Genomic DNA, 16,576 nt, shown 5'->3' on the forward strand with positions numbered 1-16,576 from the left:
TTCATGTATTTACTCTCTGTCTGCCAGAAATCATACTGCTTATTGACATGGTCATTTCACTGATTGCTGACCGACCTTGTTGGTGCTCAGTAGAGGGATCTTGGGGTCTCACAGCTGCCCAGGCAAGTGGATGCAATGCAGGCATTTTGCCTTGGTGTTGAGGTCTTATCTGTTTTTTTACCTCCTTGACTTGCTTCCTTCTGATTTCTGTATATTTCTTAAATCTGGACTCCTATTTCTGCCTTTCTGTCTGGCACTGCCTTATAGTCTTGTGCTTGCTTCTTGGTTCTAGTCATCTTACCTGCTTTGATCATTTTACTCGAACTGCAGAACTTCTGACCATCCTCTCAGTCCAGTTACTGGCATGTGGTCTGCTTCCATGTGCCTTTCCCAACCTCTGCCTCTTCACTGGCTTCCACATACCCAGCCTCCTGGCTAAGTGCCCCTCTTTGTAGCCAGCCTTTCCTGTAGTTTTGGCTCCGCATTTTCACCATTCTTTCCCCCCTGGCTCCATAATCCATTGTTTCTCACATTCCCAGAGCTAGTTGGTAAGTATATCCTTACTCTTGTCCATTCTCAAATTCACTGGAGGTTTTAAAAGACAGCTTTGAAATCTCCTTGAATCTGGACCAGTAGATTATAGGGAAGTGACACTGCTGGTTTCTGACCCACACCTTCCTGTCTCTGGATGCTCACTCTTGATACCTAGCCATCAAACCAAAGAGCCAACTCAAGTAGCCTGTGGAGTAGAACCAAGGGCCATGGCTGAGCTTTTAGCTGACAGCCAGCACCATCCTGCCAGCCACCTCAGTGAGCCACTGTGAAAGTGGACTCGCCAGTCCCCAGTGGAGCAGCCCCATCTGACATCACATGGAACAGATGAGATCTCACTGAGTCCTGCCCAATGTGCAGATTTATGGGCAAAAAAAGTGATTGTTACCTTTACCCACTAAGTTTTGGGGTGGTTTGTTATGCAGCAATATATAACTGATGGAATCACCCAGTCTCACTACTAGTTTTGTACCTTGGCCAGCAGAATTATGCATCCTTGCTTTTCCTCTTAAACAGCTTTTTTGAATTTGTCCTACCACTTTGATACACATGGCATTGTGGGATTGGAAGAATTTTTCCCTATTAGAAGAAAACACAGCTGTAGAATCTAGAATAACCAAGGACCCTAAAATTAAAAGCGAAGTCAAGTTGAGTTTCAAACTTAATATGATTTTACCCTATAAAAAAAATACTACATGGATCATACTGTTAGCACATAAGAGAACATGGCACAAAGTGATCAATGAATGCTTGTTTTAAAAGATGATTTGAGGAAAGGACTTCCCTGGCATTCCAGTGGTTAAGACTGCTACCAATGCAGGGGGCACAAGTTGAAATGGAGATCACATGCCACAGAGTGAGGCCAAAAAGAAAACATAGTAATTTAAAGGAGTATCTTGAGTCTGGTTTTGCATTTTAACACAAATATTGCCCAAAAGTGCTTTTTGTGTTTTTTTTTTAATATGAGAAATACATGTTTATTCATCTACCATTTTACTAATAATCCAGTTTGGCCATGTTAAGACTCACAAAGTTGGCTGTAATCTCAGCTCTATGCCCTTTTACTCTTCTCAGAGTCCCTTCTATTTCTATTCTTAGCCATAATCCGACTGAATACACGTGAATTTTCCTTATTTTATTCTGAAACTCATCCCCAATTTTATTTTCTATGAGAGGAAATCTGTCCTTTATAGTGTAGTAAACTAGCCGTAGTGAAGCTGCTTTTGTTTCCTTAGAGGGTGAAAATGGAGCTTATCCCTTCCTTTCTACCTTTTCTCTCTCCACTAAGAGTGGATGAAACTCATACCTTTTGTTTTTGAAGTAGAAGGCAGAGGCACAAACTGTGTGTCAAAGCTGCAAAGACACGTGGTAACCAGCAACAGCCTGGAAAGCATCTGGCTTTGTTTCAGCATGCTGAAACAAGTAGCGTCTAGCCATCCTGGCTGCATTGTTGGTCAGCAATTTCCAGCACTTGCAGACACTGCCAAGTGATTTCACATCCCTTATTTCACGTGATTGTCACAACCACCCAGAAAGGTAGAGCAGGAAACTGAATGAGACACAGAGAAGGCACGTTACAGAGCTACCAACTCTCAGAGGATGGATTTGAACGGAGATCGTCAAAGCTTCAGTTCTTTCTCTGTCATCAATCTCCCCGGAGCTGGGCCCGGGTCCTGATGCTGAGCACCCAAAGCGCGAACACCTGCGCCAGAGCAGGACAAGCCAGCCAATGAGGAAACCGCATCCAGGAGGCGGGACGGAGAAGTTGCCAATGACAGAGCCTGCCCCCAGAGAGATGCGGCTAATGAGGGCCTCGTGCCGAAGAGGGACTGCCGCTTGTCCAATAAGAAGCTGTGCCCAGCGAGGGTGGAAGGCGGAACAGCCAGTTGGGCGCTGGGGCGGGGCGGGGAGCCCAGCGCCAACCCGCCAGTGCCCGAGCCCCGGCGTGCTGCCCCCATTGCTGCCCGCCATGGCCCACGCTGCCCGGCTCCTCGCCGCGCTGGCCGCGCTCCTCGCTGCCGCCGCTACAGGCGATACCCGGCCCAGTAAAATCGGTGCGGGAAGGACTGGGTGGGGTGCAGATCTGGGGAGGGCTGCGAGGGAAAAGGGTTGTCAGCCGGGAGCAGCTGGATGGGGGAAGGGGAAGGCAGCTGGACGAGGAAGGGGTCCTCGGGAGAGGAGCTGGGTGGAGAAGAGCCGAAGCACTGCGACTGGGCGAGGAAGGGGACCGCAGTAGGCAAGGTGCTGATGGGGAGGGAGGCGTGGGCCTGTGTCCAGGGCTACGTGGGGCAGAAAAGAGCCTTGGGGCAGGACTGGTCACTGATCTCACCAGAAGGTTCAGGGGCATTGAGCATCTGCCCTCGACCTGGCTCTTTGCCAGGTGCCCCCAGGACTCTGGCCTGTCTGGATGATGTCATTCACACAGGTTTATTGAGGGTCGTCTGTGTAGCAGGCACTGGTCCATAGTTCCTGTCTGGAGGAGGAGAGACTGCACAATACAAGGAAGTTGGTGCTAAGACTGAGAAAGACTGTGAATATAGAGGAAGTGCACTCACCCCAGTCTTTGTGGGCTCTGGGAGGGCTTCCTAGAGTTAACATCTAAGCCAAAAACCTCATGGAGAGTAGGAGACCGTTCTAGGAGAGACAGAACTCACGGTAAGTCCTCTGGGGACAGTTTTGCTGAATGACAAAGTGAGGAATTTTTCACAGCAGTCTTATTTGCTTTTTTTTTTTTCCAACATTTTATTTTGAAAATTTTCAAACCTAGACCAAAGTTGAAAGACTTATACATTGATCATCTCTTTACCCAGCACCTAGATTCTGCTGTTAAGAAACTGCTACTATATTTGCTTTATCACAGGCCTATCACATGTCCATTAATCCATCTTACATTTTAATGCTTTTCAAAATAAATTGCAGACATCAGGACATACTGCTAAATACTTCATCATGTATATAACTGACTAACATTCCATATTTGTTTATACTTTTTGCCTCTTAACATTTGTCATTTTAACTCAACATGAATCAAACATTTTCAAGTCCCTCATATATCAGATTCCTGTAGGCAGAGATGCTGGCTTTCTGCTGTGGGAGAGGAGTGACTCTCATTGGGAGGGAGGGCTGCCCCATGGGACTGCCACAGACATAATGGGGCCAGTGCAGTGCTAAGGTCTGCATTACCAAACCCCAGCTCAGGCCATAAAGGATTAAGGCAGGCTGAAGCGTGCCAGAAATCAATTTAGGACTGAACATTTAGGGTTTTCAGAGGAGAGAGAATCCTGAGAGCTGGAGTGGATAGAGAAGGCCTGATGAAGGAGATGGATTTGGAGCCAGGCTTTGAAGGATGGGGAAGAATGAGGCAGGCAAGGTCTTGATGTGCAGGGCTCCCACATCTCTTGAGAAAGGGCAGCAAAGCATGGCATTGCCCAGTGACCACTGAGGAAGGGGCAGGACTTCCTCACAGTTCAACCATTTCTGCCAACGCAGAACTTGCTGCCTGCCTCATTCCAGCTGGCCCTACCCACCTCACCCTAGGCATCATCAAGGCAAGAGACTTGGCAATGCCAAGCTGCCTGCAACTTTCTTCATTTTCCTCAGTGCTCTGATAAGAGCCTCTGTGCATCCTCAGTGGCTTGGACTCTACCCACAATGGGAATGAGGAGCTTCCTGTTACGATGGTGTAACCCTCAGGCTGCTTCGTGATCAAATCTGAACACCTCGGTGTGGCATCGGACCCTTTAAATTCCCCCGTAATTCCACCCAGGCCCTGCTCATGCTGTTCTCTCTGCAGAGAATGGGTTTCTGCTCACTGGTAAAGCCCACTGTCCTCCAGGATCCCGATCTACATTGCTTCCCTGTGAAGCCTGGGGCCCACACTCTCAGGCAAAATTCCTCGCTTCCTCAGGATTCTCTGGAATCCTGCTGTTGTACTTGGTCACGCGTTGTCATTGCTAACTGTGCATGAATCTGTCCTTGTTCCCTGCCCATGCTCAGGGGGACAGGGCCCTCTCTGTTTCATTCATTCTACATCCAGCAAATCTTACCACAGACTGGAGAGCAGGTGTCAGGTCACTGGTGTTGAAGGAGCCAGTTCTTAGTGAGGTGAGGTCTTCTGCTTCCCTATAACCTTTAGGCAGCTTCCAGGTCTTGTGATAGCAATTTCTCTGGGGAAAAAAAATGGGTAATTCAAGGCTTTGTCAAAAATAGAAAGGGTGGGAAGCACTTGGTTTAAAAGGTTAAAGGGTATCCTTGGAAGCAGCTTTGTAAACACTGAGAATAAGGAAGTAATTTGTTCTTTCAAAATGCAATAGTGAGCTCTACTGCCTGCCAGAATCTGGGGACACAGGGACCTGCCCTCAGTCGTTGACAGATCACTTCAGTAGTGTCCCACGGACCAGGCCAGGGTAAGGAGAGTATACTGTGGGAATATGCAGAAGGGACAGTTGTCTTAGGCAGGTCAGGCCAGCCAGCTTAGAATGACATATAAGGGCCACGGAGGTCAGCAAGGCAAAGGATGACAGAGCATTTCTGACAAAGGGAACGATGTGGGCAAAGGCACAGGCATGACAGGGCAAAGTCTCTGTTCCACAGCAAAAGAAGCTGAGGCAGGGGACTAACCTGGCGGTCCAATGGTTGAGACTCAGTGCTTCCACTACAGGGGGCACGAGTTCTATCCCTGGTCAAGGAATTAAGATCCCATATGCTGCATGGTATGGCCACAAAAAGAAATTGAGGCAGACAAGAAGGTGGAGTGTTGCAAGGCTGAGGCAGGACATAGAATAAGTAAACGGAGGCCAGATCATAAAGACCCTTGTAGTTTTGTCTTCTTGACAAGAGTTAGTAGTCTTAGGGTCCAACATGGGTGTGTGTGTGTGTGCGCGCGTGCTCAGTTGTGTCCAATTCTTTGCAACCCCATGGACTGTAGCCCACCAGGCTCCTCTGTCCATGGAATTATCCAAGCAAGAATACTGGAGTGGGTTTTGCCATTTCCTCCTCCAGGGGATCTTCCTGATCCAGGGATCAAACCTGCGTCTCTTGTACCTCCTACATTGGCAGGCAAATTCTTGACTACTGCGCCACCTGGAAAGCCCAACATGGGTCTAGTAAGGACAAATCTCCTTCTCTTTGGTAGGTCACTAGACTGTCAGGTGAGAGGAAAGCTTTGTCTTAGATACTTGGTGGGCAAAAACTGTGGCTAGAATGGCTGTCCAGCTCAGAAGTTTCACAGCTGCTTCACTGTCCTCTCAGTGCTGTGTAATGATTACTATCTGTTTGGTCAGTGGTTCCTAGCAGCACCTCAGAGCCCTGACCAGTAACATGCTTTTCTCAGTGACTTGGATCAGAATATTGATGGTATATGAACTAAGTTTGCAACTAACTAAGGAAGGAAGGAGGAGAAGTAAAGACAGTGGGTAAGACCCAAAAAGATGTCAAAAAGCTGAAACTATAACAAGAGTCCAAAGTGGAATACAGTGCCCTATATGGTAATGAGTTATCTGTCACAGGGTGAATTCCAGGGTTGGCAAACACAGATGTGGAAATGACTTAAGTGTCAGGTGAGAAGTTGCAATAGACCGAGGGTTGGCTGACTTCTTAAGTAAAAGGCCAGAGAGTAAATATTTTAGGCTGTGCTTACAATCTCTGTTCCAACTTTACTCAACTCTGCCTGGCATGAAAGAGCCACAGCCAATAAGCTAAAGAAAGGGCATGGTTCCATTCCAATAAAGCTTCAGATTGCAAAAACAGAAATCTGCCTTGATTTGGCTCTCAGGCTCTAGTTTTCCAACCCCTGGATTAAGGAGTGGATTCCTAATACTAATCTAACCTAATTACCTGGCTGCTGCTGCTGCTAAGTCGCTTCAGTCGTGTCCGACTCTGTGCGACCCCATAGACGGCAGCCCACCAGGCTCCGCCGTCCCTGGGATTCTCCAGGCAAGAATACTGGAGTGGGTTGCCATTTCCTTCTCCAGTGCATGAAAGGGAAAAGTGAAAGTGGAGTCGCTCAGTCGTGTCCGACTCTTAGCGACCCCATGGACTATAGCCTACCAGGCTCCCCTGTTCATGGATTTTCTAGGTAAGAGTACTAGAGTGGGGTGCCATTGCCTTCTCCGAATTACCTGGCAGTGACCAGGTATTCACCAATTCATAGTAAAATATCCCTGGTGGCTCAGATGGTAAAGAATCTGCCTGCAATGCGGGAGACCTGGGTTCAATCCCTGGGTTGGGAAGATCTGCTAGAAAAGGGAACGGTATTCTGGCCTGGCGAATTCCATGGACAAAGCAGCCTGGCAAGCTACATACAGTCCATGGGGTTGCAAAGAGTCGGACACGACTAAGTGACTTTCACTGACTTTCAATGAGTTTGTATAAAGCTAGATTTATTCCCGTAAATAAATTTTGAGTTTCTTTCCTGCCTCTTTGCTGCTAACTTGCCTTTTTCTTTATAAAATAAGGGTTATAGTAGGTGGTAGTTTGCAGGTTGTACTTTGCTGTTTATTGATAGCTTTATTGCCTGGCGAATTCCATGGATGGAGGAGCCTAGCAGGCTACAGTTCATGGGGTTGCAAAGAGTCGGAAATGACTGAGCAGGTAACACTTTACTAAGCACTAGTCTACAGATTTCCTTTTTGAGATGTTAGAAGCCTATGAGATGCAAGTACCTAGGAAACCACTGGCTCAGGAGACTGAGAAGGAGTAACTCACAGTCTCATGCCCCTGCTCTATCTCTCCCGACACCTGCCTCCTGGGCCTGATGACAGCTGTGGTTGGAGCTGGAATTGGGGGCTCTGCTGTGGCCCACTTCCTCCAACAGCACTTCGGCCCCCGGGTGCAGATCGACGTGTTCGAGAAGGGGGCCGTGGGCGGCCGCCTGGCCACCATCTCCGTCAACAAGCAGCACTACGAGAGCGGCGCCGCCTCCTTTCACTCCCTGAGCCTCCACATGCAGGGCTTCGTCAAGCAGCTGGGTGAGTGCACCATCCTGGGGCTGGCGGCAGCCCTCGGGCCCTTCCCAGGTGACCCTGATGGTCAAGGCCAGAAGGTCATGTAGCCCCATCTCCTCATTTTACAGATGGAGCTGCTGAGACCAGAGAGGGGAAGGAACTTGCCTGAGGTTACACAGTGAGTTAGTTGCAGAGCCCGGATTAGAATTCAGGTTTGACAGCCCCACCCCCAGACTAGTTTCTTTCCCCATCAGTTTACTGCTTCTCAATAATCTATAATCATAATGGCTTCCACATGCTGTGTGCTTGCCAAGCACCTGGTGTCCTTCTGGGTGGTACATAGACATTACCTCTAATCCTCCTACCAGCCTGCAAGATGGGTGCTGTATCTCCTCCCAAGGAAACTGAGGCTCAGAAAGTGTATACACCTGGGCTAAGGCCCTACAGCTAATAAGTGAGAGAGCTGAGATTCAACCCCAGCAGCATCTGTCAAAACCACAAATATATATACCACTGGATGCAGAAATTCTGCTTCTCAGAAGTGATCCCGTAAGTGTGCTCACAGATGTACAGAGCAGCAGACACACAAGGTTACTCATTACAGCACTGTTTGTAATAGTAAAAAGTTTAAAATATCCTACCTGCCCATCCACTAAGATCTGAGACTAAATATTGTTTAAGCACACTGCAGACTATTCAGTACCCAAGTCCTATATGCCCAGGTATAGAACACTCTCTTAAGATGCACATGTCAGTAAGGTGCAGGCCACTGTGTATATTAATAGTATATGGGGGTGGGTGGAGGGAGGGACAGCTCACAGATGTATACACATTTATAAGTGTTGGCACAAAATATTTCTAGAAGGATACTGAAGGAATATACTTCCTGGTTGCCTCTGGGTAGGGGAACTTTGTGGTTTAGGGACAGGAATAGGACGGAAAGAAAGAAAAACCCATGACTTAGGGCAGGCCCTATAATCTCTAAGCCTCACCTTCCATCCATCCATCTTTCCCTGGGGGGTACTGACTCTTGTTCTGCCTCTCCTGAGACTGTGAGAGGATGAAGTGAGAGCCGAAGCTCCAGTGCTCTGTCAGTTGTAGAGTGCACGTGGTTGTCAGGAGCTGTGGTTTCTTCCTTGTGGCCCTCGTGCTCCGGGCCACCATCCCAGAGCAAGTCCCGTTGCTGTCAGCCCCTGGACGATCCAGGATGACGACTGAATCTCCCTCACTCATGGCCGAGTGGATCCCTGTTAGAAAAACATATAAAATGGAATACAAGTTTAATTTTCATTTCTTTGTTGACTAGCTGGGCCAGACATCTCCCCAGCACACTGTTTACTGTTCTTGAACAAGCAGCACAGATGCACCAAACATAGTGTCACATTCCCTTTAGTGGAGCCATCCTTCAGGATGGCCCTGAATTTAAGCTTCAGGCATTGCTAGGTTCCCCTGGGGTTCAGGGGGGGCCTCTGTAGGGGACCTAAGGGCCTCTTCCTTGTCTCCTCAGGGCTACGGCACCGGCGCGAGGTGGGAGGCAGGAGCGCCATCTTCAATGGGGAGAACTTCGTGCTGGAGGAGACAGACTGGTACCTGCTGAACCTCTTCCGCCTCTGGTGGCACTACGGCATCAGCTTCCTGAGACTGCAGATGTGGGTGGAGGAGGTCATGGAGAAGTTCATGAGGTAGGGCTGGGCAGAGCCTTGGGGAGGGCCTTCCAGAGGGAGAGAGGAAAAGAGGTGCAGAAGGAACCAACTTGACTGTACATTGTCAAAATGGAAAAGGTACTCACTGGGTGTGAGAATTCCAGGTTCCTAGCACACCCCGAGCATCAGGAAGGGACTTACTTTAGTATAGTGGTACTTGGTCTCTTGTGTTGTCATACTGGCATCCTTTTTCCCTTGGCTAAACTGGTAAATAAAAGCATGGGTTGCAGGACTTCCCTGGTGGTCCAGTGGTTAAGACTCTGTGTTTCTAGTGCAAGGGTCATGGGTTTGATCCCTGGTCAGGGAACTAAAATCCCACATCCCTTGTGCTCTGCCCAAAAAAAAAGCATGGGTTGCAAACTCAGCCACCTTCAAGGGCCTACCTGGGGTATGAATAAATGAAGCAGTTTAGTGAAAGGGAAGGATAAGGAGTGAGGGGTCCTGAAGAGCCAGGCCCCACCTGAATGGGCAGCTAGCTCTCTGCTCAAGCCCTTTGTGGCCATGTGGGAATGCCAGCCTCACAGGGCACCATATTCCAGTTTTTCAGAAGAAACTGGAAATCCAATTGTATGTGAAATTAGTTTTTCAATGCCTGCAACCAGTTCATCTTACAAAGCAAATAAGACATATCTCCAGGCCAAAAGCAACCTGTGGGCCACCATTTACAAACTCTTCTGTCCTCCAGGCCCATCTAGAACAAACACCGTTCTTTACTAGTTGTCTCCTCCTTATGTCCCAGCCCCCTCCCCATCAACTCCAAATAAGAAGCACAAGTATCCTGTTGTCACTCTGTCCACCCCTCAGTCCACTCACTCACCAGGCTGGTCCCCAGCTCTCCGCAACAGTCAGTCCTTCCAAAGGTTCTCCCTGTTTCCTGGCCTAGGTGCAGAGATTTCAGGATCAGACACTGTTCATGGCCTCCAGGCCTCCTTCCTGGTTTCTGGCACTTCTCTGCTCTTCCCGCTCCTGTAACTATGCTTTTTATGGCACTTCTTCCTTGTACTCTCCGGGTATCCCCAAAGTTGGGTCTTTACTCCCCTTTCCTCTTTCTTATATTTTTCTCCCTTGTCAATTTTATACAAACCCCCAGCACCAAGTTCTCCCTTTTATGGGAGACAGCCTCCACCTGTGAGCCCCAGTTTCCCCTTAAGTTCCGGACCCACTACCTAAGCAGTTTCTAACTGCTTTCTGGACACCTCCATTCGGGCTTCTTGTCAACAACCAAACTAGGCACATTTACAGAACAGCCCGAACAGAAGCAACATTCTAAAGGCCACCATCCAACAGTTCATCAGCCAACAGCTCCAGGCAAATGCCAGTCTTCAAGGTGGGGAAAGTCGTGGGGGAAGAAGACATTAGCAAGGGGGTGAGTGGGAGCCTCGTTGGACCAAGCCACAGGGGAGAACAGGCCAGGCTAACAGAGAGTGACAACTTTGGCATAAGGCATCTGCCATGGGGTCCACTGTGGTCCTAGAAACCAGGGCAGAGCCGTTGTTGCTGGAGAGGGGATGTGTCAGTGGGGGCGGGCATGGCCCACTGCTTGGCAGTCCCAGCTGAGTGAGAAGAGGATTGCAACCTCATCAGGGAGCAGCTTGAGAGGTGATATGATTGTCATTCAGAGGAGCCACCATGTGAAGCCAGGTTCTGGTGGGATCCAAAGTGTTTGCCCTTCCCTCTGGGCTGTCCCTCCAGGTGGGATGGGCCCACCATAGCCAGTGGATAGGCCAAAGGTAACATAACAAGCTTCCTCTCCCACCCCTACATGGAGAGGAGGGGTGGGCCCCTGCTGAGCCCCCCAGGTGCAGTGACCCAGCGGCAGGTGGTCAGCAGAAAGGCCTTTCTGCACAAGGGCTCTGGGTCCACATGTCTCCCAGGATCTATAAGTACCAGGCCCACGGTTATGCCTTCTCGGGTGTGGAGGAACTGCTCTACTCGCTGGGGGAATCCGCCTTCGTCAACATGACCCAGCGCTCCGTGGCTGAGTCCCTGCTCCAGGTGGGCGTCACCCAGCGCTTTATCGACGACGTAGTCTCCGCCGTCCTGCGGGCCAGCTATGGCCAGTCAGCAGCGATGCCCGCCTTTGCCGGTGAGCCTCCAGCCCTCAGCCTGCCTACCTGCCCTTCCCCAGCCCTCCCGGTAATAACCTTACATTTACCCGACTCAGTACATGACATCACCCCAACACCCTTTGATTCTGGCATCCATCCTCTCAGTTGGCAGGAGATGGTGTTCACCTCACTTCACAGCGAAAGGGAAGCTCAGATCTCAGGTCCTGGGTGTTTCTGCCACTCCTGTTTGGATTGGTTTCATAATCTGCCCCGCTAAGGTCTCTGGGCCCCTGGGTATCCACTTACTAGAGCACCACGTCTTCCCAGCTTATTACTGGGGTGGGCGGGCACATGTATCACCCACCATCTCCCAGCACAGGATACAGATCTGCCCAAGAGAGACATCAGTGCACATCTTCCCCAAGGTGTGGTGACTATTCTGGGCCTTGAAAGATGCAGTAGGATTTTATTGGGGCAGTGAAGGGCTGGGGAGGGGCATGCAAGGCTGAGGAACTACACAGGCACTCACTGGCCTGCTTGGCTGGGTCCTTCTCCTATCCTGCCGCCTAACATGGAAGGCCCAGGCTCAGTCCTGTGTCCTCTTCTGCTCTCAACTACTCAGCCTCCCTTGGTGAGCTCAGCCAGTCTTGGGGCTTCAGTTTCACCCACCTGACTCCCAAACGTGACCTCTAGCCCAGACCTGTCTCTAGAACTGCAGGCTCACGTGTCAGCCGCCACCCTTACATCCACACTGGAAGGGTTAGTGGGTGTCTCGGATTCAGTGTATCCAAACCTGAGCTTCTGATCTTTCCCCTCAAGCCTCCCCTTCCAAGCCTCCCCGTAGCTTGGCTGGTAATTACTCCTTTCGGTTGCTCCAGCCAAAACCTTGAATCATTGCTTTCTCTCATATCCTTTGTGTCATATGTCAGGAAGTCCCATCTGCTTTACCTTCCATGTATACCTAGAATCTGACTGCTTCCTAGCAGTGCCTCTTCCTTGGTCTAAGCACTGGCATCCTTCACCAGGATTGCTACAAGTCTCCTACCAGGTCCCCCACCCTCTGCCCACTCCCTGCCCCCCCCGCACCCCCCCCCCGCCCCAAGCTCAATGCATCACCCAGATGATCCTTTTAAAACAAAAGACAGATCCTGACAGGCCTGCGTGTAAGACTGTAATGGCTCCTACTTTCCTTCAAGGAAAATCCAAAGTCCTTCCAGTGGTCTACAGGGCCCTACGTGGTCTAGGCCTCACCATCTCACCACTCACGACCCCCAGACCAGCCACTCTGGTCTCCTTGCCGTGTCTCCAGCATCCCAGGTACACTCCCACCTTGAGGCTTTTGTGCGGCCATCCCTCTGCCTGGAAGAATCTTCCTGGAGATGCAGTCATAGTAAACTCTTGCTTCCCATGTCTCTGTGAAGAGGTTGCCTTTTCATCAAAGCTGCCTAACCTCTCCCACCCCTAGCAGTCCCAGTCCCCTTGCCCTGCCAGTATCATCTTCTAGCAGGCTACTGAATCGACTTATTTTATCTCCTCCCACTAGGATGCAGGCTTCCCATTGGGAATCTGTCCCCTTTGTTTACTGAGATATCCTTACAACAGTGCCGACCACCATAGGCACTCAGGCCATTTTTGCTGAATAAATGAATGAAAAGGTTTATAATTAACAAGTACCTCCCACATGCCCAGGATACTCTTCCTCTGGCCGCTGCTAGCTCCTTCCCAGCCTTCTGGTCCTGTCTAGTGTCCCCTCAGCGAGACGACCGTGCTACTCTTCCAGCATCTTGTAGGTATCCTTTGAGATATAATTCATGTATCACACAGTGCACGCATTTAAAGTGTAGGAGTCAATGGCTTTCAGAACATTCAGAGTTGTGTCTCCATCTGGCTTCCCTGGTGACACAGCAATAAAGAATTCACCTGCTAATGCAGGAGCCATGGGTTCAATCCCTGGGTCGGGACTATCCCCTGGAGGAGGAAATGGCAACCCACTCTAGCATTCTTGCTGGAAAAAATAATCCCATAGACCGAGGAGCCTGATGGGCTACAGTCCACAGGGTCGCAAAGAGCTAGACATGACTGAGCGTGCACACACATACACCTGTGTCTCCATCACCACAATCAACTTGAGAACATTTTCACTGCCCTCAAAACTCATCCCTATAGCCATCAGTTCCCCCAACATCCCCTAGCCTTCCAGCCCAAGGCAACTACAAATCTGCTGTGTGTTTCTATGGATTTGCCTATTCTGGGCAGTCTATTTAAGTAGAATCATACAATCTGTGGTCTTCTACAGTGGCTCTTGCACTGGGCATAATGTTTTTTATTACAACATTGTGAATTCTATTGTATTTATTTCTGTGTATTGTCTCTCTGTGCTGGAGTTGGGAGGAGTCTTGGCCTGGGACAGAGGCCTGGGTAGGATGGTGCTGGACTCTCCAGCCCCATTGCCTAGAGGTTGAGAAGCCACTGGTTGCCCTCCCTCCCTCTTTGCCCAGGAGCCATGTCTCTAGCTGGGGCCCAAGGTAGCCTGTGGTCTGTGGAAGGAGGCAACAAGCTGGTTTGTTCTGGTCTGCTGAAGCTCACCAAGGCCAACGTGATCCATGCCACCGTGACCACTGTGACCCTGCAGCCAACAGGTGAGTAGACAGAGCAGGGGCCACGACCACTCCCTTCCTACACAGTGAACACTTCCACCTTCTCTATCCCTAAAACTCCTCTGCTGGGGTGCAGTTCCCAGCACTGCCAAGTGACACCAGAGGGCACTGTTGTCCTGATTCCTGATTCAAATGTCAGAGCCAGAAAGCAGAGACTTGCATTCATCTAGCCCCATTCATTTGACCACTGAGGACTCTGAGCCACAGCCTTGCCCACGTTCCCCAGCTAGTCAGCGCCACAGCCAGAGAAAGAGCTTGGGTTTCCTGATTCCGGTCCAGGGCTCGCCCTGCCACCATACCAGAGTGGATAAACTGACACAGCAGCTGGACGGCACGGCTGCACCCAGGGTCTTGATGGCAGATAAGCAGGTAGAAGCCAAGAAAGAAGTTGACTTTTGTGTTCTCTGCTCTCTCCGTCCAGAGGGGAAACCCTTGTATCGGGTCAGGTATGAGAATGAGGCGGGCACGGGCTCTGACAACTATGACATAGTGGTCATCGCCACCCCCCTGCACTTGGACAACAGCAGCACCATCGCCTTTGAAGGGTTCGACCCGCCCATTGATGTCGTCCAGGGCTCTTTCCAGCCCACCGTCGTCTCCTTGGTCCACGGCTACCTCAACTCTTCCTACTTTGGCTTCCCCGACCCTAAGCTTTTCCCCTTTGCCAATATCCTTACCACAGATTTCCCCAGCTTCTTCTGTGCCCTGGACAACATCTGTCCTGTCAACATCTCGGCCAACTTCCGGCGGAAGCAGCCTCAGGAGGCTGCTGTTTGGCGAGTCCAGTCCCCCCAGCCCCTCCTCCGGTCTCAGCTGAAGACCCTCTTCCGCTCCTATTACTCAGTCCAGACGGCCGAGTGGCAGGCCCACCCCATCCACAGCCCCCACACCCCCCTCCCACGGTTCACACTGCACGACCAGCTCTTCCACCTCAATGCCCTGGAGTGGGCGGCCAGCTCCGTGGAGGTGACAGCTGTGGCTGCCAAGAACGTGGCACTGCTGGCTTTCAACCGCTGGTACCAGGACCTAGACAAGATTGACCAAAAGGATCTGATGCACAAGGTGAAGACCGAGCTGTGAGGGCTCCGAGGAGAGCTGGAAATGTCCAGCCTCTGCTGAAGAAGGACTCCCTTCACAGCAGCCAAGATCGTATAAGCCACGCGCACCCACAGAGTCCTTCTCTGACCCCTCCTGTGTGGAGTGTTCTTTCCCTCCAGTGTGGGTCCCAGTGGCCCACTCTCTGCCTTTCCCTCTTAAGGATTCTCACAGTGGTTGCTTTTTTTTGAAAGGGGAGAGTAAGAGAAGAGGAAAAGCATTCAAGCGAATGTATTCACTTATTTATTTTTTTTTAAGAAGAAATAAAAATCCATCTTAAGCTGCTTCTGACTTTGTTTTCTAAGTAGAAGACAGTGATAACTGTGGTAGGAGATATAAGGCAGAGAACTGTGAATCCAATTTCTTTATTGTTTACTCCCAACAGGTATCTAAGGAACACCTCCAGTGAAACATATGTAACCAGATGGTTACAAATAGAGGGAAGATGAGAAAACATAAATAAGATACGATAATAGCTCCTATTTATGGTAGGCTTCCTAGATGCAAGGTACCTAATTAAGACCTTTAACTAGACACCATCCAAGTCTTTAAACAACACTGCATATTGGAGGAGATGACTGGAAGGATACAAGGAAGAAATGGTTACCCCAGCAGAGCTGGCAGCCTAGCTCTGAGCCTCCTGGCAACCAGTGGAAAAAGGGAAACATACGAGGCCATAGGAAGAGGAACATTTCTCCTTGGCAACTGAAAGAAATGACCTTTCCGTCCATTAAGCAAGAGTCTTGTCTTATAAGAAGACAAGTTCCCAGCTGGTAGAAAGCAGTTGTGCCTCATCCCCAAACATCTACCCAGAAGAGGAAAGGGAGGAAAGACAGTGCTGTGATGAAGTTTGTTGGAGACTGGATGCCCAAGTCCTATCCAGACCCGCTAAACCTGGTTCCGAGGAGGTCCCAGATCCCCAGGAGGACACCACACTGCCAAATGATATTGGCATTGTAAATTCCTAACGGGAAGAGTCCCAGAGATCATCCAACTGACTTCCCTCTTTTTGTAGAGATGAAGATAAAAGCCCAAAGTGAGGAAAGAATTTGCCTGGTCTCTTGGCGAATTCGTAGAACTTAAATCCAGAGCTTCTCCCTAAAAGTTAACTGAATTCAGTATAGGACAAAATACGCTTCAAGGCGGCAGAGGCCCACATTCGTCTGAAGTTTCTTTTACTACGCGGAAGTGATGGTAGTGAAAGAGATGGTGCCTTTGAAGTGCACATAGCATGCACTCATTGGTCATTATAGGAAATCGGAAGCCGACTCGTCAGTAAGAATACTTTTGGTTGTGGCAGCAGTAAAAAACCAAACCCAAACCAGCCTAAGCAATAAAAAGTTCTTATTAAAGTCCAGGCACAGGGCAGGCATTGAGTGTGGTGCAATGCCAGCGTCACCACTTCTTTGGTGGTCAGAGATGGCTGCCAACAGCTCCCAGCGCCAGAGGGTCTTCTCTCATGACCCCTGAAGCAGAGTCTGGGCTCCAGGCCCACTGGGCCCCTACTGAACCAATTCCTGTGGTCAAACGAACACCACATGCAGATGGCTTAAGACTTAGCTATTGGACCAGTACCT

At 49.9% G+C, this 16,576-nt stretch overlaps 1 protein-coding gene across 4 annotated transcripts; it reads left to right on the forward strand.

The window, feature by feature from the left end:
* Window positions 1-2,447: 2,447 nt before the first annotated feature.
* On the forward strand, window positions 2,448-15,284 carry PCYOX1L (prenylcysteine oxidase 1 like). Of its 4 annotated transcripts, none has more exons than XM_081495729.1 (7): window positions 2,448-2,606; window positions 2,978-3,207; window positions 7,314-7,520; window positions 9,004-9,178; window positions 11,074-11,285; window positions 13,746-13,886; window positions 14,326-15,284. In XM_081495729.1, the coding sequence occupies exons 3-7, from the start codon at window positions 7,496-7,498 to the stop codon at window positions 14,982-14,984; spliced, it is 1,212 nt and encodes a 403-aa protein (XP_081351855.1). In that variant the 5' UTR covers window positions 2,448-2,606; window positions 2,978-3,207; window positions 7,314-7,495; the 3' UTR covers window positions 14,985-15,284. The 4 variants fall into 4 exon arrangements, with proteins under 4 accessions (XP_081351855.1, XP_081351854.1, XP_081351856.1 ...); XM_081495728.1 differs by having other exon boundaries at window positions 3,002-3,207; XM_081495730.1 differs by having other exon boundaries at window positions 3,005-3,207.
* The last annotated feature ends 1,292 nt before the right edge of the window (window positions 15,285-16,576 follow it).

The sequence above is a fragment of the Giraffa tippelskirchi genome, chromosome 6, assembly GCF_054371585.1.
Source record: "Giraffa tippelskirchi isolate mGirTip1 chromosome 6, T2T-mGirTip1v1.2.pri, whole genome shotgun sequence".
NCBI classification, from domain to species: Eukaryota; Metazoa; Chordata; class Mammalia; order Artiodactyla; family Giraffidae; genus Giraffa; species Giraffa tippelskirchi.

Bases quoted from the DNA above. Each gene is read 5' to 3' on its own strand.
- PCYOX1L (XM_081495727.1), top strand. From the start codon at position 2,522: ATGGCCCACGCTGCCCGGCTCCTCGCCGCGCTGGCCGCGCTCCTCGCT. The intron at 11,286-13,745 runs GTGAGCCTCCAG...CTCTTTGCCCAG, and splicing joins AGCGATGCCCGCCTTTGCCG to GAGCCATGTCTCTAGCTGGG. The intron at 13,887-14,325 runs GTGAGTAGACAG...CTCTCCGTCCAG, and splicing joins TGTGACCCTGCAGCCAACAG to AGGGGAAACCCTTGTATCGG.